Source organism: Agelaius tricolor, unplaced genomic scaffold (genome assembly GCF_023055355.1).
Source record: "Agelaius tricolor isolate 1412-34295 unplaced genomic scaffold, bAgeTri1.0.p SCAF_28, whole genome shotgun sequence".
Classification (NCBI taxonomy): Eukaryota; Metazoa; Chordata; class Aves; order Passeriformes; family Icteridae; genus Agelaius; species Agelaius tricolor.
Window position 1 is genome coordinate 4,430,977 of NW_027269288.1, and position 20,506 is coordinate 4,451,482.

At 44.4% G+C, this 20,506-nt stretch overlaps 2 protein-coding genes across 2 annotated transcripts; both read right to left on the reverse strand.

The window, feature by feature from the left end:
• Window positions 1-5,805: 5,805 nt before the first annotated feature.
• On the reverse strand, window positions 5,806-12,662 carry LOC139600599 (chymotrypsin-like elastase family member 2A). Its single transcript, XM_071448898.1, has 8 exons — window positions 11,806-12,662; window positions 11,484-11,572; window positions 10,208-10,305; window positions 9,184-9,312; window positions 7,870-8,006; window positions 7,034-7,179; window positions 6,359-6,511; window positions 5,806-5,887 (listed from the first exon to the last, which is right to left on the reverse strand). Exons 1-8 carry the CDS (start codon window positions 11,846-11,848, stop codon window positions 5,870-5,872), a joined length of 813 nt encoding a protein of 270 aa, XP_071304999.1. The 5' UTR covers window positions 11,849-12,662; the 3' UTR covers window positions 5,806-5,869.
• A 2,285-nt stretch (window positions 12,663-14,947) lies between these two features.
• KIAA2013 (KIAA2013 ortholog) lies at window positions 14,948-20,451 on the reverse strand. The gene is made up of 3 exons (XM_071449225.1): window positions 19,288-20,451; window positions 17,426-18,279; window positions 14,948-15,952 (listed from the first exon to the last, which is right to left on the reverse strand). The coding sequence occupies exons 1-3, from the start codon at window positions 20,252-20,254 to the stop codon at window positions 15,926-15,928; spliced, it is 1,848 nt and encodes a 615-aa protein (XP_071305326.1). The 5' UTR covers window positions 20,255-20,451; the 3' UTR covers window positions 14,948-15,925.
• Window positions 20,452-20,506: the final 55 nt, after the last annotated feature.

The window sequence follows — 20,506 nt, forward strand, 5'->3', positions numbered from 1 at the left end:
TGCAGGAGGTCCTCAGCCAGGCGCCTCTCCCTTTTCAAATCCTCTGTCTTTTCCTTGAGGTTCCTGGCATAATTGTGGATCCAATCTGTCATTTGCTTGAAGGACATCAGTACAATGGGGTAAATGAGACAGGCAACCACCAGCAGACTGATCTTGAGGCTTATTGTGGACAGGATTTCCCTGGATTTCCTGCGCAGCTTTTCCTGCCCCTCCTGCAGCAGACAGCTCTGTGCATGGTGCAATCCCCTCACCGTGCCTTCCAGGGACACAAAGTCACCCAGGAATGGGCTAAAGAAAGTGATTCCTTCAAAAGGGGTGAAATGGAGTGACAGATTGACATTGTCTGTCCAGCACTGTTGTGCAGTCTCTGAGGAGAAGAGAGCATAGCTCAGAGTGGCCAAGTGCTGCTGCAGTGTGGCTTGAAGGCTCCCAGGGGCTGGCACTGGCTGAGCTTTGAGCACAGCTTCTCTGATTTGGAGGAAGAGTTTGAAAGCCACCGTGTCTGCCCAGTCAGGATTGTGTCTCATGGCTTTGATTTCCTCATGGGGGCTCCTGAAGCGCTCCAGCAGCTCAGAGATGGCTCTGGACAGCACCTGCCTGGCTTCAGCAACCCCTGAGATGTTCAGCTGGTGTCTCAGGTCAGTAGTGTAAAATCTACAAATGGAGATTCTCTCCTCCTTGCACTGGCAATTCTCACAGTACAGTTCTGCCTCACTTGCCATGCAGAGGGAGTGTAAATTCCCCAAGGGCTGAGAATGGAATGATCTGTTCCTGTCTGCTGCTGGGAGCAGCCAGCTGTGCCTCTCCTCCTGCAGGACAGAGATGAGCTGAGCAGCCCAAAGCTTGTCACAGGAGGCAAGTTCCTGAAGGGCTTTGCCTGTGTTCTTCCACATTTCCAAGCTGTTGCTCAAATCAAAAGAAATGGCCCCGAGGAGGCTGCAGAGGGAGACCATGCATGCTGTCAAAATCCTTTGAACTGTTTTTCTACCACCAGCATTAGAAGAGGGAAAACACCTAAAAAAAAAAGAAATTTAAAAAAAATTAAATTAAAAAAAACAGTGGCCTTGTCTGATCCTGAGAGTGTTTCTTCCAGCTCCTGAAACCACAACTGTGGTTTTCTATATATCACTAGCAGTGATATTTAACAAATCCCATGCATTCTGAAACAAAGCAAAAGGAGCATACATTATCTGGATGGTTTTTAAGATATATTTTATTATATTTTGTTCCACCTCATATTAATTTTAAAAGAAAAGCTGTATTTAGAGACTGCTTCCTTGACACACTGTGATCTGAAGAACCAGATGAATGATACAGTTTTTCTGTGAGAAAAAAAGCAAGTAAACCATTTTCTGTAGATTTTATTCTCGGTGATACTTCTCTCCAAATCTTAAGGAAGGTCATGAAAATATAAGTTACTTATTCCCCCAGTGATTCCAGTGATCACAAACTGGAACTGTTGATTTTTTAATATCAGATTTTGAGAATTTGTTCTTAATAGGCATTTCCATATGGTGATTAATTACTGTTGATATGTTCAAATGAGCCCAGATGTTTTTTACAATATTTGCTATATATTTCAGATGGGAAATTAATCACATTTATATTTTCAGCTTTTACTGAAGCATTTGCACATCCAATTTTTATTCTTTGAGCTTCATGATTACCTTTCTGTCTGTCTTTCCTACTGCACATAATGGACATCATGCTCCACACAACAAAGTGACCTCTAATGATTTTAATTTTCAAAACTATTATTCCATCATTAACAATCTTACTCTAATGATACTCATGGAAAAAACCTCAGGATGTTGTGCTGGAGCTGATGACTCCTGAATAACTGGGTAATCCTTATTTCCACTGGTAAAGAACAAAGCTCTGCATAGTAAAGCTGATTGAAAAAAGCCCTCCTCAGATCCCCTGTTCTTTCAGATATAGGAAATCACACTTTTAGTCAGGCAAATAAAATCCAATTAAACATATTATTTCTCAGCAGAGGCTGATATCAAGCAAAACAAATTCTTGCTGGGCAGAATGGTTATCAATGGTTGTAAAGTGGAAGAAAAGTGATAACAATACTGTCCCCAAAGATGATAAACAGCCATGCTTTCTCTTACTAATTTAATACAATTTCTGTTTAATAATATATTTACTTTCAGTCCAAAGGTTAACATCTGCAAAACATCAAACTAAAAGGAACTGCAAGCCTAGAAAATGTATCTCTGAGGATTTCTGTCCTCACATCAAACTTTCAACCTTTTCCTTACTCTATCTCCTGCTTTAGGTCACTTGCCCTCCCTTTATAATCATTCCTTTTACTTTTGAAAACATCTAGTACGTGCTGGGGGGAGAAGAAAAACACAACAAAAACCCACCTTGATTTTATACTGCCTAGAAAGAAATATTAAGAGGGTCCTTAATTGAATTTATTAAGAATAATAAGAAAAACACAACAAAAACCACCTTGGTTTTATACTGCCTATAAAGAATTATTAAGAGGTTCTTTAATTGAATTTATTAAGAATAATAAGAAAAGCACAACAAAAACCCACCTTGATTTTATACTGCCTGTCTTCTACAACAAAAGAAATATTAAGAGGGTCTTTAATTGAGATCTATTTCTCACCCAAAATAGCTCAGCTACCTTTAGAGGCATAAAATCAGCAGGATGGCTTCTGTGGTAGTGTTGGAAACAAAAAAGTTTAATAAAAAGTAAAATAACAAACTCTTTACAGAAAAAAAACCGATCTAAGTGCAAGATCCCTCTTGCCCCTATTAACACACCTCACAAAAGCAATTAGTTTCTTTGCTCTCTTCTTTTTCTAGTAAATTGCCTAAGCAAGACTTTTTGGGTCCTGTCCAATTAATTAACTATCCTTAAGTTTGAAGTGAAATCACAGAATCCCAGAATGATGAGGTTGGAAGAGACCTCTGAGATCATCGAGCCCAACCTATGCCCCAACACCTCAACCAGGCAATAGCACCAAGTGCCATGTCCAGGCTTTTTTAAACACATCCAGAGATGGTGATTCTGCCACCTCTCTGGGAAGAGCATTCCAGTACTTTATTATTCTTTTGGTGAAATATTTTTTTCCTAATATCCAACCTGTACCTTCCCTGATGCTGGAGTCTGTGTCCTCTGGTTCTGTCAAATCCCCCAAGCCTATGAAATGCCTTTTCCACCTAATCGAGGGAAAAAAAAAAAAAACAAACTTCTGAGCTTATTTCCTTTTTAAAAAGACAAAAAATTAGTGTTGTCACTCTGTCAACAAAGAACCTGTTCCTACAATTCTGCTTTGCCAAACCCCCAGGTTTGTGCCAGCATGGCAGCTGACAGTGCCCACTCTGAGCTGAATGACTAAAAAAGGAGCTGAATTCTTCACCTGAATGACTAAAACAGGAGCTGAATTCTTCACCTGAATGGCTAAAAAAGGAACTGAGTTCTTCACCTGAATGACTAAAAAAGGAGCTGAATTCTTCACCTGAGTGACTAAAAACGGAGCTGAATTCTTCACCTGAGTGACTAAAAAAGGAGCTGAATTCTTCACCTGAGTGACTAAAACAGGAGCTGAATTCTTCACCTGAATGGCTAAAAACGGAGCAGCAGGGCCATGGGGGAGACAGGTCAGCCCTCAGAGCTGGCTCTTGCTGTAAGAATCCGTGGCTGGAGGGGCTGTTTTGGGGAAAAAGGGGAAGATCGTGTGGTGATAGGATACAAACCATGCGAACAGCGCCAATTACCAAACACCAAGTGCGAACAACTAAATAACTATTGAACTATTTATTCATACAGCACCTTGCCCTTGCTGCCTTGTAGATGCCAGGTACAAAAGCTCTGGGAAAGCATCGCACTCACCTGCAGGGACCTGCGGGCTGCTCTGCCGCCTTCCCTCCGGGCATCCCCAGCTCCCAGCCCAGCCTCAGGCTCCTGCTGCTGCCTCCAGCCCTGCGGTGCCTCCCTGCCCCTCCTCCCGAGCCCCCGAGGTGTTTCTGGTGATGCTCTGACTCTTCCCCCTGCCCACCCTCTGCAGAGGGGTGTCAGAGCCCAGGACATTGCTCTGGCTGCCCTGGAGGACTCCAGACCCTGGCAGGGGGCTCAGAGACCTTGGCATGGACTCAAAAACACCTGTGCCTTGTATTTTAACCCATGGAAACAATTCCCAACTTTGTGTGAGGATTTACAAGCCACAAGAGTTTGAGGAGGATGAGAGTTAATTTGTCACAGGGTGAAACAGTAGAATTTTGGGATTTTAGAATGGGGGTTCAAGAGGCAAAATGGAAGAATCTGGATGTGTCCTGTCCTTCTTCTTCTCCTTCTTGTCCTCCATCTTCTGCTGTGATGGTGGCACTTTTGGATTGGTTTAGAGACAGACTGTCTAACATGGGTGATAGGTATTGGAAAATTATTGTAAATAAAGCACATGTAGTTCTTAGTATAAAAAGCCAACACCACCCCAAGGACAGTCAGTGTGCCACAAACTGACCTGCCAGACAGATCTCAGCAGGTCAGAGAAAGAATGGAACAGATAAGCAAAAAATAAACAACCTTGAAAAGCAGAACTGAAGAATCTCGACTTCTTCAAGCACGGGGCTGGGAAGACAGACTCTTTACTATCTCGGGAGCCATTTCAGCAATAACAAACCCAACAGAAAGAACCTCACACAGCCTTCTCCTCCCTCTCCCTGCGTCTGCCCAAGGCACTTAGCAAGCAAAGAGCTGAAATCACAAAAGGAGCTGATAATCACTAGAGCTGATATCACCTAAGCTTGCTAAGGTAGCCTGAGGCTGGGAGCGGCCTGGGAACCCGAACAGGCTGTGCTGAACAGGACTGTGATATCCTGACCCCCTTGCAGCCTGCCAGGGATACCCCTGGGAAAAATGCACATTTTATAATTGGCTTTTCGCAAGTATTAAAATGAATATGATATGTGTTATGTTAGAAACCTTTGCTGTATTAATTTTCTTAAGTAGTGTGTTAAATATAGTTTTAGGTTATAACAAAATGTTGAAATAGAAGCTGTGCTATGTAGGATACTATTTTCTAAAGAAAGGACTCACAGTGAGATAGCAGCCATAGAACACCTGAATCTTTCAGAGAAAGAGAATTTCTTGCTCCATTATCAGGCAAAACAAACTTCTTCCTGCCTCGCTCAGCCCTGAAGACTGTCAGGATTCAGAGGAAGAAGCTGACACTGCTCAGACAGAATCCTGTGTTTGAATGGAATTTATGCATCATGTGTGAGGTGTATGAATATGCAACAGGCTGTTGCTTTTAAGGGTTAATCCTCTGTTAACGTGGGTCCTTTTTCGGGCTTCTTTTGCTCAGAAAGAGGTACCCAGACTGTCCATAACTCTTTGTTTTTATTGTCTCATATTGTCCTAATCTAAATTGTCCAAATTATTATTACTGTAATTGTATTACTATTTTTATAACCATTTCATTACTATTAAACTTCTACAATTTTAAAACCAGGTGATTGGCGTTTTCCACACCCTGAAACCCAGCAGAGGCCGCATTGAGGTGGGAAAAGCTCTGTGTGAAAGCATCACTCCCACACTCACCTGCAGGGACCTGCTGCCTCCTCTGCTGCCCACCCTCCACAGAGGGGCTCACACCTTCCCCCAGGTGAGTCTGGCAAGCTCCAGCCCGAGGTAGGGGACAGGGAAAAATACCCAGTGTTACCCCCAGATACAGGCTCTGGGCTTGCCAACAGTCAGGAAAAAATGACAGAGACGTTTTGTTTTCACCTTGCAAAAATTACAGTTTATTTAACGAGCATTTGGTTTAATATCTGTGTTGTTAAAAGTGTAATTTGCCAGGTTTTTTTGATCAAAGGTCCTTTGGTATCTCCTCCAGTTCTCAGTGGATTAGTTGCTTGCCATAACCTACAAAAATGTAAAACAAGAGAAAAATCAGATCATGAGCTGCAGGAATTTGTGAACGGTCTGTGCTGTGTCCAAGTCACAGGATTTAAATAAGTGAAATAAGATTTTTGCTTCTCAATCAAAATTTATATTAAATTAAAAGATGTTTGACATTCCAGACTTGAGCTGCATGTGCTACCTTTTTAGGGTGCAATTGCATCAGTGTATTGATGAATGCAAATTTGAGTAAATCTTTATGACCACAACAAAGCTCTAGGATAAAGGGAGAATGCATTCCTACTATCAAAACTTATTTGAATAAGTGAAGAAAAATTTGATATCTGTTTCAGAGGAGGATACTCTCGATTGGTCATGGTTGAATCGGGCGTGACACAGCTCCCTTAGCAGGGGGCAGAATCCCAGTGAGAGGGCCCCAGCACAGCCAGGTGTGTGGATGTCACCCTGGTTTTTTAAAGTTTTTCTGCAGCTCACCTGTGCGATCCAGCTGTTGTAGGCAGAGACCCTGGTGAACACAGAGGGTTTGTGGTAGTAGTTGCAGCTGAGAGAGGAGCCGAAGCTGACGATGCCGTGCACTTCCCAGGTGCCATCAGCCTTCTGGCAGTTCAGGGGGCCACCAGAGTCACCCTGGCAGGAAGGGGAACAGAGTCAGAGGGTGAGCAGCTCCCTCTGTGGGGTTTTTAACCTTTCCTTCCCATCAGGCCTGTTTGCTCACGGTCACCGCATTTCTCTTCGCAGAGAAAAGCAAGGCACGATTCTTCCCAAGAATATTTCTGGGTTTCACATTCTCTGAACCTCAGAGAAAGGAAAAACAATTCTTATTTGCTGTGCCTGTGTTTGTGCCAAAGTAGAATGCAATGTGGAGATTGTTCACCTACAGTGATGGGGTTTTGTTCCCTTGGCCTGTCAGGGACAGGTGTGGGTGTGTTGGGACTGTCACTGACAGTCTTGGGATTCTGTGCAGTTGTGTGCAGAGTTAAGTGCTTAGCAAATTCAGTTTAGATCTAATGTAATATAATATAGAATAATATAGTATAATAAAGTAATTAATTAGCCTTCTGATAAGATGGAGCCACATGCATCATTCTCTCCCCTCGTTAGGGATCCCAAATTCAATAATCTAAACCCAAGCCCTGAGAGTGGACTCACATTGCAGCTGGAGGTGATTCCGTCCCCACCAGCACAAACCATGGTGGGTTTCACAATTGTTCCCCACCAGGAAGATCTGGAGCAGGTGGCATAATCCACCACCAGCAGAAGGCCTTGCTGCAGGTCATCAGGAAGGGGTCCATTAGCTGAGAGAGAACAGAAACACAGGGCCATGGTGGTAGCTGGCATTGAAGGGAGAATAAAACTGCTCTGCTAAATGGTGTCTGGTAAAGGTAAAGCACTCCAGGTAAAGCACTCCATAGGGGCTATATTAAAGGAGAAGTTGTTATAGGTATGAATGTCCCTTAGTTCCATTCTTTCATATACACCTTCACTAGCTAAAAATTTGCATTCCATTAAAAAACGTCTCATTGTTAGAGAAACAAAGAGCTGCTCTATTTTCAGGAGTTTGCAATTTACTTATCCCTCAAGGAATTGCCTCCTGAGCCAAGCTGAAACCTCTGCTCAACTCTGAGAATTTCTTCACTTCACATCTATTCCCTTGTGTGCCTTCAGATATTCATCAGGTGTGTTGGGATTGGCAAGTGCACCTGTCTGCACACTATTAACATTTGCATTACAATAGCTCCTAAAAGCTCAATAAAGGCCCCTCAGGTGCATTACCAGCTCTGTTACAAGGAAAATAAATTTCAAAAGGAAAAATCATAATGTGTGAGTGAAGTGGGGCCTAATATAACAAACTACCTCACTACACTGAGTTTTGAGGGGATCTTAAGCACCATTAATAATCTTTGCCATCAATCTCAGATGAGAAGCAACTTCTGAAAGGTGTTTATTTTTTAATTTCCTGGTTTTGCAAATAGCCAAGTACTCACTCTGCAGTCTCCCCCAGCCAGTGACGTAGCAGGGAGTGTTGGAGGACAGGATGCTCTGGGCAGGGGGCAGGCAGGCCAGCTGGATGTGGTCACTCAGGGTGACGTGCTCAGAGAGTTTGATCAGAGCAATGTCGTACCTGTGGGGCAGAGAAAGGCAAGGTGAAAAGGTTTCCAAAATGGATTAGGACACAACAGCCTGAGTGCTCAGCAGTTACACAGCTCCTGGCCTATGTCACTGTGAGATTTTCTGAAAAATCCCTTTGCCAGGATTTCTTCTTCTCCTGGGAAGCTGAGAAGCCTCAGAGAAAAATGTAAATAATAATGATCTGATTGCTTCTCCTGTGTTTGCTGCTTTGGGATGTGGCTGGGGATTGTTTACCAACATGATTGGTTCCATGTGAATTATTTTTAATTAACTACCAATCACCTTCAGCTGTGTCAGACTCTGAGGAGTCAGTCACCAGATTTCCTTATCATTCTTGTTAAACCTTCTGTCTGTATCCTTCTCTAGTATAATTTTAGTATAGCATAATATAATATAATATAATATAATATAATATAATATAATATAATATAATATAATATAATATAATATAATATAATATAATATAATATAATATAATATATCAGCCTTGTGAGAACATGGAGTCAAATCCTCATCTCTCACCTCATCCTGGGGACCTCACAAACACCACAGGCCTATTCCAAAGAGAAGCAAGGGAGCAAAGGCCAGTGCACAAACAGCAAAGATTCCTGCACCCCAAAGCAATTCCTGGGAAATTCAAGGGCTGGAAGGCTGTTTCCTGCAGAACTGCCTGTTTTTCTGATGGAAGAGAGCTGTCTTTTAAATTTTTTTTTTCACCAAAACCAAGCATATGTTAGGACTCAGTCCAAGGACTGGAACTGAGGGGATTTCTTTGTTACTGCCCTTAGCCTGCAGCAGGACACGGGGGTCCCTCAGCCACATGGACTTTAGTGATCCATGATTCTGGGTCTCTGCTGCTGGTAGAAGGGCTTCAAAGCTGCTGTATGAAATGCTTCATTCCCTTGCATTGCAGAAGAGATATCATTGCATGTAACAGCTTCTGACCCAAGCATGAACATGAAAATGGCTTCTGGAAACATTATTAATTAGTAAAAAATCAATATTGTTAATTGCTTTGTATTCTCTTGAGGGGGAAGGTAGAAACTGGACACTGTAACAGGAGGCTCTAAACATGAATTTAATGACCATAACTCCAGATGGGTGGGATTCAGGCAGTTTGATTTTTACCCTCCACCTAAAAACTGAAAAAATACCTTCCACCAGCTTACCCATTTGCAACATTGTTTGGATTCCAGTAGGGATGAACAACGATCTTTGCTGGAGAAACTGCAACTGATCCTTCTTCCTGAGCTGCCAGGTTGTATTTTCCAAGAAGCACTTTATAGGTCAGAGTAGAACTGGGCAAGAAAAGGATGAACACTCAGTTGTGCAGCTGCACCTTTGGCTCCTGAGGGATTCAATAGGAACACTCCTGACTGTAATCTCTCATCACAGGCAGGGCTGGTCTGGAGCTGAGCCAGTGATTTGCTGAGGGCAAAGATTGTGCTCTAGACTTGAGAATCCTTCCATCTCTGAGCTGTCCTCTCAACTCCTGCTCAAGGCTTCTTGAACACATTTAAGGTGCCTCCAATCTTTGCAATATTCAGCTCACATTCTTCAATGCAGTAACAAATTTGGACTTTTTTTTCAACAGCTTCAGTAATGAATAACGGTGTGACAGACATAATATGCAGTATTTATAATAATAACATGCAGCCAATCCTTCATGTTTCATATTATATATTTATAATATTTGCTACAAATTAATGTTACAATAACCTCAGAGCAAAATGGGGTTGTATTTGTGGAAGCAGCTTTGATGACATTTCTGTACCTGATAATTTATTTGCTACACTGCCACACATTATGAAGAGTTTATGAAAATTATTGGTATATTCAAAATATTTGTGATTATTTCTTCAGGGAGTGGATTGATTAGTTAACTTGTGGATCTCACTGACACATATTACAGAAACAGGCAACATAGCTGAATTTTAATAGCAGCTTGAAAACAGAATGTTTGTAGTTTGTTTATGGAAATGAAGAATATATAATTCAGGTAACTGGGGTTTTTTTTCCCCTTTTACATTAAGAAAATAAATAGATATCATTCTCCTGACTTTTAATCAAAAGATATGATGCAAAACTCAGAGCTTGCAACTGGGAAATGGAGAACTGGCATTGATGTGGTTTTCACTCATCTCTTTCAGCTCATGTGCTTCTTCCTGGGTCAAATTTACCTTCAGCACTCACCTGATGCAGTGGGCAGCTGTCATCACCCAGTTGGTGGCAATCAGGGTTCCCCCACAGGTGTGGCTCCACTTGCCATTGGCATTGTACTGAAGGGAGACCTGGGATTGAAGAACCAGGTAAGGCTCAGGCTTTTACTCACTCATTTTTCATCACTGTGCTTTGTTCCTGCACCCAGAGCACAACTTGCTGATGGTGGAAGGCTTTGAAGTTCCCAGCTCCTGGCCACAGAAAGGTTTTCCCTCCTTCCCTATCATCCAAAGCTTGATTTTTAAAATACATCTTGCTTAAATAGCCCAAGTCTACTTGACTTAAAATGAGAGCCTGCATGACTGTCACAGCACATGCTGCAGTCAGTAGGGCCACAACACAGAATTTCAGAAGATTTAAGCTTTCTTTCATGCCAGTAGGGCCACAATACAGAATTTCAGAAGATTTAAGCTTTCTCCTATGTCAGTAGGGCCACAATACAGAATTTCAGAAGATTTAAGCTTTCTCCTGTGTCAGTAGGGCCACAATACAGAATTTCAGAAGATTTAAGCTTTCTTTCATGCCAGTAGGGCCACAATACAGAATTTCAGAAGATTTAAGCTTTCTCCTGTGTCAGTAGGGCCACAATACAGAATTTCAGAAGATTTAAGCTTTCTCCTATGTCAGTAGGGCCACAATACAGAATTTCAGAACATTTAAGCTTTCTCCTATGTCAGTAGGGCCACAATACAGAATTTCAGAAGATTTAAGCTTTCTTTCATGCCAGTAGGGCCACAATACAGAATTTCAGAAGATTTAAGCTTTCTCCCATGTCAGTAGGGCCACAATACAGAATTGCAGAAGATTTAAGCTTTCTCCCACACTCAGTAACATCATTCCACAGCAGAAGGCTTCAAGCATCTGTCCATACACAGTAACACCATAGCACATCAGAGAGCTTCAAGTGTCTTGATCTTTAGCCCAACATTTTACCCCCCTCATGTCCATGCATTGCACCCCTCTGTTCCTTTTGGTGGTTTGTCAGTCCCTGGGCACTCCATGGCTCACTACCTTCAGTGCTGCTCACCTGCTTTTCACAGCAGCCCCACTGCCAGTGACCACAAACTGGGCACCTAAACATTGCCAGCAAAATGCAGCACACTCAGAGCTTTTTTAAGAAGACTGGAAAATTTAGGATTGATCAGAAGAGTCAAAAGGCGTCAGGCAAGATGCATCAAATGGAACTAAAGTGGTTTGTGCAGAGAGAGCACAGCCCCAGCAGTTGCAGGGAAAGCACAGAATCACCAACCTGCCAGGGCCAGCTGTATGGCCTTGCATTCTCCCCTCCAACCACTCTGGACACTAAAGGTGGGTAGGCAGGAACCCCGCAGCCGAAGGCTGGAAGACATAGAAATAGAATGTGTGTTCTGAAAGAAGGTTTAGAAAAGTATCTGTAAAGTATCAAACAGCACAGCACCCAGTTACTCTTTCAAGAGACCCTTGTCATGAATACCTTCTGCTGTATTCTTTTCTTTGATGCAGAATGTTCAATTTGTCTAAAAAAAGGAAAGCTGGTTTTAGATTTTAATTAACTTGATCGTTTAAAATTAAAGCAGAAGTTGGACACGTACCTGCAGAGGCCAGAGCCAGCACAGCAAAGAGGACTCCAAGCATGGTGCCAGTTCCTGGGTGCCTGTTCCTGGGTGCTGTGGGCTGCAGGCTCAGCTCATGCCATTTTATATGGTGCCCTCAATCTCTGGAACACATGACTTTAGATGCAGAGCTGTTCCAATACTAATGGAAAACTTGTATCACTGTGGGATAATTCTTTATGTACATAAAATCCTCATCTAGGTGGACCTTGGATACAGGCTATATAAACAACTTAGTTAAAAATAATTCTAATTTGATGCTTATTATCTGTAGCAGCTGTGTGCATTTCCATTGCCTTGAAATTTCATCACAAGGTGTCCACAGAAGGACAATGTTAAATTAGTAATTCTAACACTTGGTGATATGTCAGCAGTAAGTGCCTGATCTGTTGGGACAGTGATAGAGTCAGATGTGTTGGTGGAGATCAGCATTAGCTGATCTCTAGAGGCTCCCCTCCTACCTTGGTTATTGTACAATTATACAACTCCTTGGGATTTTATTTTGGTTTGGGGTCTTGGTTTGCTTTTGTTTTGTTTTGTTTTGTGTGTAACTGAATGGTATCTACCACATTGTACTGACTGAAAACCTGTCTTTTCTTTCCCAGATCAAGTTGCAATGTGCTTTAGCAGGCCAGACTTCTCCAGCACACCAGACTTTAACCACTTTGAAGTGGGACTTCAAGCTTTGAAGCAATACTTCAAGCCATGCAAAGAAACAGCTGTCCATGATGAAGCTGAAACCCTGGTATGCTGTGGTGAGTCAGACTCCATTCCTTCCCTATTTCCCTTTGTTAGATCAGCGGCCCTGAAGAGAACAGGGTTCCTGCAGCATTGCAAATGAGCCTGTGCACCCCCAGAGCAGAGCTGGCCTGTGCTATAAAACACTGTGAGCTTGTTCATGAGAAGAGCAAAGCACTTCCACTCACAGGACAAAGCAGGCAAGAGCAGGCATTGACACCACTCCAGAGATGCTGCCACAAAAAGAAGTGTCCAAATTCATTACTGACATTTGAGATCAGTGACTGGATATCAGTGCTTTCCCTTGTCCCTTTTTTTCTTTTTTCTTTTTCTCTTCTACTACAGGAATTTTCCATCCTCTGTCACCTTTCCATCCACCATCACCTTTCCATCCACCAACCATTCTCTGGTTATTTGAAAAACAAACATCTCCATCCCATAAACCAGGACACTCATCATAGGGAACAAACTTACTAGAATGGAAACAAATATCATAATGTCAGTTTTACAACCAGACTTGTGTTGTACACAGACACCAAACAAGGGGTACAAAAATGCTGAAATAAATCTAATGTTTAATGCCAGGATTAATAAGCAGCAAAATCCCTGATTTCCAGAGCTCCCATTCAGCAGCAGGTACTGTGCTGGATGAAAGATGCCTGGAGCACACATGTGGAAGGCACAAATATAGAATGCTTTGCTGATTTATCTGCTTCTAAATAATATATTTTCCTACCCAGACAACAGCAATTGAGGAAGCTGCATTTTGAATTGCAAATTGGATCAACCAAACCCTGTTCTGGCATCTTGTATTTATTATCTGACAAAAGCAGAAACCAGGATTAACAGCGCAGAATTGAGATTCTAAATTTTTTTCCATTAATTTGTTGGCTCTTTTCTCAGTGTCTGAATTTACAAGCTAAACAACATTATGTGCTCAGTTTAACTTCCATGTCACTATCATTTTCATGATACATAAAGTGTAAATTTCAGATGGTCAGTTACTATTTTAATTTGCTTTGTTTGTTGTGTGCTTGTAAATGTGGAATTTTGTTTAGTTCTTTAAGCATTTCTGCATTTCACAAATATAACCTTCTGCTCTCTTGCATAGTGTAAATAGAGAAACGCTGTTTCTTTTCCCCCTTCTTCATGGAGGAATTCTGAAACAGTTATTCTGTTATGGAGGAAATTCTTATAGGAATCCTAATATATTTAATGCAAACAAATATGACCTTCTGCTCTCTTGCATAGTGTAAATAGAGAAATGTTCCTTTTTCCCTCTCTTCATGGAGGAATTCTGAAACAGTTATTCTGTTATGGAGGAAATTCTTAAAGAAATCCTAATATATTTAATGTAAACAAATATGACCTTCTGCTCTCTTGCATACTGTAAATAGAGAAATGCTGTTTCTTTTTCCCTTTCTTCATGGAGGAATTCTGAAACAGTTCTTTTGTTATGGAGGAAATTCTCATAGGAATCCTAATATATTTAATGTAAAACACTCTCAAAGCTGTTTTGTTTTTTGTTCTGTTCATGCTTTATGTGATGATAGCTTATCCATCTTTTCCAGGCCTGAACAGTTTTCCTTGGACTCCATGGGTGTCAGGCTGCTGGCAATTCTGCCAGGAAATATCAAATGGCTCAGCCTTCAGCTGATACCATGTTGGCTTGGAAAGAGCCCCCTGGAAGCTCTTATCATCTTCATGCCAGATATTTCACAGAAACCAAGCAGCTCATGGAACTTTGGTGAGAAAGAGAAGGAGCTTCTGGTATGTTCTGTTAAAGCAAACAGTAGATATCTCCCTCAATGCACAATGTACCTGTGTACAATTTAAAATGGATTCTGTTGCTTCCCTGTCTTTATTCCCTTGAGGGGCAGTAACTCTGTTGTACTAATTAGCAAATGGAATTGTCTGCAGAAAAGTTAGACACTGAAATCTGCTTTCCTGAGGGCTGCTTTTCATCTTAACCAGACAGTAACCCCTCTGAAAATCTGAAGTTAAATCCTGACCCAGTTTTAACTTGGGACCCCTAACTTTGCCAAATTTATTACTTGCAGGGTGGCTGTTAAACCTCCTGCTTGAAGGTTCCCTGGGATTGTTTCTGTGTTCTTCAAAGTAAAGTTTGGCCTTCATTCCTCAGGATAGAACAAGGTTATGCTGAGCAAGGAAATGGAGATCAGCTTTACCCTGAGTGTTTTTGTCACTTGTTGTGCCTTCCAAATTGTCTTATATCCATTGATATATTATTTTCCACACTGTATTTGCAGTCAATACTGGCCACAGATGTAACATAAGGCCCTGCTTATCTCAACTGGGTGGGGAGCAACAGCAGGAGAGAACAGACACAAACCCAACAAAAACCCCAACCACACTTCAGCAATCAGATTAGACTGAAAGATATTTATTTAGAAACAACAGCTTTGGTATTTTAAAACCAAACAACCTGTAAGTCACTAGAAAGTGGGGTGTATTCCCCCATAGCCAAAACAAATCAATGCACAAAGTCTCAATAGGTTTAGAATAAGAAACCTGTAGATCAGCATTTCCAAGTGCATATCCAGAAAACAATTTCATTAAATTGATTTTGCACTCTACAGTCATAAAACCTGTTACCAGAACTTACTGACAGTTAAAACTGTTAGATATTGACAGTTCAATTGACTGTAACTGAAGTGGAGGAAAAATTAACATACTCCCCCTCCCCCCAAGCAATAAATTACAAACTGTATACCAGAAAGGAAGTTACACTAAAGTTTTCTAGTTAACTCTCAGAAGGGAATCATTATCCTTTATTTTTCTGTAGAACTAAAAAAAAAAAAAAAACAAAACAAAAAACAACAGATCAAAATATCCAAGGTCTTAGTATATCTTCAAGTATTTTCACCAAATAGATTACTCCTAGGGAACTGGACAGCTTACAGGGAAAGGACACATCTGTTACACAAGCTTCTGGGATAAACAGTTGAATCACCACACCTTCCAAGTCTCAGATTCCTGTAATAGCAAGGCACAGAAGGATTGTTGCTTTCAAATGCTCCTTGTTCTCAGCTGCAATATTGCCAGGTGTCTTGTGCAAATGGAGGCTGCAAGCAGGACTAAGTTCACTTGGCCAAGGGGATGCTCCCATTCAGTGACTGGAACAGGGTCTTATTTCAAGACCATCTATCTTGCTCACTGCTACAGATTCTGAGCTCCAGCTGCCTTCCACATCTTCCCTGTTTCTGGAATCAAGTTCTGCATCACCTTCATGTGAAGCAGGTGCAGCTGAGAGGAGGCAGCAGAGCTGTGTGCTCTGCAGTGCCCAGGAGGATGAGGAGCCAGGTCAGCCCTCGCTGTGGCTGTGCAGCCTCCGGGCACTTCAGCGGGCAGAGTTGGGGACAGCCACCTGCAGCAAGGGTTAACAGGTCATGGTGAAGGCAGGAGGCAAGGCCTGGAGATGACAAAGGCAACTGGATAGACAACAGTGAAAGGACACAATTACATAATTCCAAGGACACATTTTAGGGGTGTTACACAGTAACTGACATCACCTCCTAACCCCTTCCTCCCTCTGCACTGAGGTTCTGATCATGATCAGAGGCTTCTAACTGCAGTTGTCTGATTTCCATTTCTATCCTACCTCTTCCTAGGTCAGTTTGTCTGGCTACAAGCACCTCCCACTCCATCTTTTATTGGATCACAGGTACTCAGACCTGCTTGGGATCAGGCTTGATCTCCAGTGCTCAAAATGACAAAACCAGTGAGCTGACAGGGAAACTTGCAGCTCACTTTAAAGACCCCTTACATACCAGCTGTCAAGTTTAGTTCAATACCTTCTGTTCAGCCTTAGCTATCCAAAATCAAATTTGATTTTACAATTTGGAGTAACAGCACAATCTATAGCTAGAACTTTTCCTCTGACAGCTGTTTAACTACCATCTCCTTTTTTTCTAAATGAAAGCTACATTTAACTCAGTCCAGCTCTCAGGAGGGAAGCCTCTGAACAGCACAACTAGCTCACACAGTAAATCCAGCCTGGTCTTGCATTTCCACTTCATATCAACACACACAATCAGAAATTCCCAGTACTAAGAGCAGAACTCACCATCTATTCTGTGCTAAGTTTTTACAGCAAATAAGTTTTCCAAGGCAACTCAGAACAACTTGAAATTCTTTACACCCAGGTAAGATGAGCTTGGAGCTCTGGCTCCAGAACTTGGAGCCAGAACCTTCAACTCACAGTAAAAAGCACTCAGTACTTTCCTTAACACAGCTTTGTATTTTGTCTGACTGGGAGAAACACCCATTCAGCATCCTCCCAAAATGTTGGTGGTAAGTGTGGTGTGATGGAGGCTGCACAGTGTCTGTAATGTGAACACCTACCACAAGTCCCAGCATGTCAGCAGCTTCACCCCCAACAGCAGCCTGCCTTTGGGTGTTGCTGTGGACACCTCACACGTCCAGAGCAGGCAGGCAGGTGTGCAGGTCTCCACACAGCAGTACAGACAAGTACAGCAGCTCTCTCACTGGTTTTTTGGTACTGATTAACAAGAATCATCTCATGGCAACTGCAAGTGCTGGCCTAGAAACAAGCAATGTCCTACACTGATGTGTGTGTGGGAAAAGGACAGAAAGCTGTGTCTGCCTCCACCTGCAGCCTCACAAATGTCTAAGGACAGATGATGAGTTTATCTTTTCTTATGATTCTGAGCCCTACTGCTCCAATCCCTGCCCTAATCCTCCTTGCAAGAAGAGATTGCTTGTTTCAAGAGAGGCTGAAAATCCTCACAGTCCAAGAGAGAGCCTGCCCAGGCACAGCTGACACAACATCAGGCTGACAACACTCAGTGGACAGCAGCCAAAAGCAGCAGTTTTATACCTTACTCCTGAAGAGGGGCTTGGCTCCCGGCCCACAATACTCGTTGTAGATGAGTTTGAACAAAAACAAATGAAACAAAGTAATTAAGGAGGCCACACTGAACCAGAACAGGAAGGGTAAGCCTGGGTATTGCTTGGCCATGTGTTCCTCATGAGCTAGAATAGCTTTTAGGTGGAGTGTGTGTCTTAGGTCCTGCAAGTGGACCAAATCTGTTGATATATAAAGCAGTGGTGTGATGGGCTGAGTGACCATGACGGGGAAGGTGTGACCTCGTGCCTCTGAGGTGAGCTCCACGGGCTCGTTCATGCAGCCTGCCTCACAGGCATACAGTCTGACAGGCTTCTCCTGGAACTTCACAGACACGTGCAAGAAGGGCTTTCCTTCTGCATCCAGGAGAACAGCTAAACTGATCAAGTCCTTGTTGTAATGGATGCCACGTAAGGAGTAGCTGTTATGGAGCACATCGGGGTCAGCCTGAAACTGAAGATGGTTTTCTGTGAACTGCAGACCCCCAAAACTAAGCACCATTCCCTGCATCAGCCCGTGCACTCCAGCTGTCACAAGGCCCTTGCAGCCCCGTTTTTGGAGAGTCAGCTTCCACAGGTCTGAGAGCTGCAGGATCTGGCTGACACTGGTCAGCCTGGGTGGCCACAGGTTCTGGGCGTGCATGGTGGCGTGGCCACTGAAGCAGTGGTCAGCATAGTTCAGGCTGGCCTCAATCTTCTCCCTGTCCTCACCAGCAAGGAGAGGGTCCAGCAGGGGGGCTGGCACAGTTGACAGCACGTAGTAGAGGGTCATGTTGACAGTCTCACTGGATGGGGTGTGTGCATCTGTGATCTTCCTCATTTCAATCCCTGGAGCAAAAGAAAACAACCAATAGTCAGGAATTAACTAGGAGGAAAAGAAGATCAAACATGCACACTGATGTTCAATATGGTGTTCTTTATCTATAAAACACCAAAGTGTGTCGCCCTGATTTTTTAAGATTTTCTAAGCCTTCTGATGTTTACATTTTTGTAACGAATTTTCTCACACACTTTCTGTAAATAACTTAGTGCTTTGCATTCTTTTATAGAGGAAGAGAAATTTGATGGACTGTTGGTTTGTCCAGTGTCATTGGAGAGGTGGCACTTTCACCCTCCAATCCACTGTCACTTTTAGAAAATAAATATAAAAGTTAGAATCAGAATAAATAAATATAAATAAACTTCCCTTTTTCTCCACCTTGAGAGCAGCAGTGTGTGCGCTCGTGTTGTTTCGTATCCTATAGTAACAAAAGTGAAATGTTTCCTTGTGTTTGTCTAAAAGACACTCTCTCTGCTACTTGGCAGTTTGAAAGCCAAGCTCCCACTAAAGACAAAGTTAATTTAATATACAGATGCCTTACAGGCCTGTTGTCATGACTCTGCAAGAATGATCTGTCAAAAGAATATAATCTTGTTATAAAATAACAAGTTATACATTATTTGGTCAGCTACTCTTTTATGTAAGACATTAAAATTTTAAGAAAAAGCATCTTTGTAGAATGGCCCTTAATCTCCATGCAGAATCTGTCTTTTATGCTATCACTAAAGGTCAGCTTTATTTCCAGCTAACATGCAGGCAAATCAGTGAAGTTCCTGAAGCCACAGGAAGCAGTACACACAGAACAATGATTATAAATGTTCTTCTACCACTTTCTATACATAGTCAGGTGTACTCCAGTGTAAGATAAGCTGGGTTCCAAACCAGGAACACTGTTTTAATATCCCACAGCCCATCAGGAAGACCAGAGCCTCTGGAGACCTTACAGCAACCAGGACACTGAGCTTTCAGACACCCTCTGAAGCCACCCCATGGAAATTGAGCATCACTTTCCTTACCTGAAATGAACAAGTCAGACCAGGTCTGCTGGTGCTCCTGGAAAAGATCTTCCACCCCCATCTGCATCACCTCCAGCATCTCTTTCTTGGCTGCCTCCCTCAGCTTGCTGAAGGTCTCCTCCAGCCTGGACACCTCGATGGGCTCCGAGGTGTACACCACGGACAGCACGGTCTCGTCAAAGTGCGACTCGGGCGCGACCTGCACCCGGCTCACGAGTTTCTTGGCAGCCACCACCACCAGCACCACCTTGGGGCTGCCGGCCAGCAGCAGGCGGCCGGAGGAGAGCAGGAACTGCCGCTCCTCCACCTTCTCCAGGCTGGTGGTGAAGCGCCCGCCCAGCGCGGACGCGGCGGCGGGAGCCGAGGCCTCGAAGGCGGCCACCCGCACGGTGGGGTTGGCGATGCGGATGCGCTGCAGGTAGAGGTGCGGCCGGCTCCGGTGGGCCACCACCTCCTCCCGCACCGTCACGCAGTCCCCGGCGCCGGGCCCCGTCTGCACGCAGCGCAACCTCCGCACGGCCCCGTCCCGCAGCGCCGCCAGCGCCGCCCGCGCCTCGCCGCGCCCGCCCAGCGCCCTCAGCCGCACCAGCGCCGGGTACTCGGTGGCGAGCGGCGGGCCCGCAGCGGGCCCCGCGGGCCGCACCCAGAGCCGCCCCGCCGACACGTCCAGCAGCAGGAACCCGTTACCGGCCACCGCCAGCCCCGGGGGCTCGCCGGCCCCGGCCGCCTCCTCAGGCAGCGGCAGCGCATCGCCGCGCTGGGTCTGCTCCCGCCAGGCGCCCGAGGCCGCCTGCACGCAGAGCGCGGCGGGGCCCCAGGGCTCGGCCCCGCGCCCCGCGCCCCGCGCCCGCGCCGCGCCCAGGTACCAGTAGGCGACGAGCAACAGCACCAGCAGCAGCAGCAGGCGCCGCGCCCAGCTGCTGGACAGCAGCCCCGGCAGCCCCTTCAGCCGCTGCTGCAGCCACATGGGCGGCGGCGGCGGGCGAGCCCCGGCCCAGTCCTTCCCGGCCCCGGCCCCGCCGCACCGGCCCTAGGCCGCCATGGCCGCCGCGCCACAGGCAGCTCCGCCGCGCTTGGCGGCGCTTGGCGGCGCTTTGCGACAGCCGCGCCCTCCGGCCCTCAGGGGGCGCTTGGCCGGGAGACGCGGCCCGGCCCCGAAACCGCCCCGGAACCACCGGGAACCCGGCTGGGAAACGCCGGAACCGCCGGGAACCCGGCT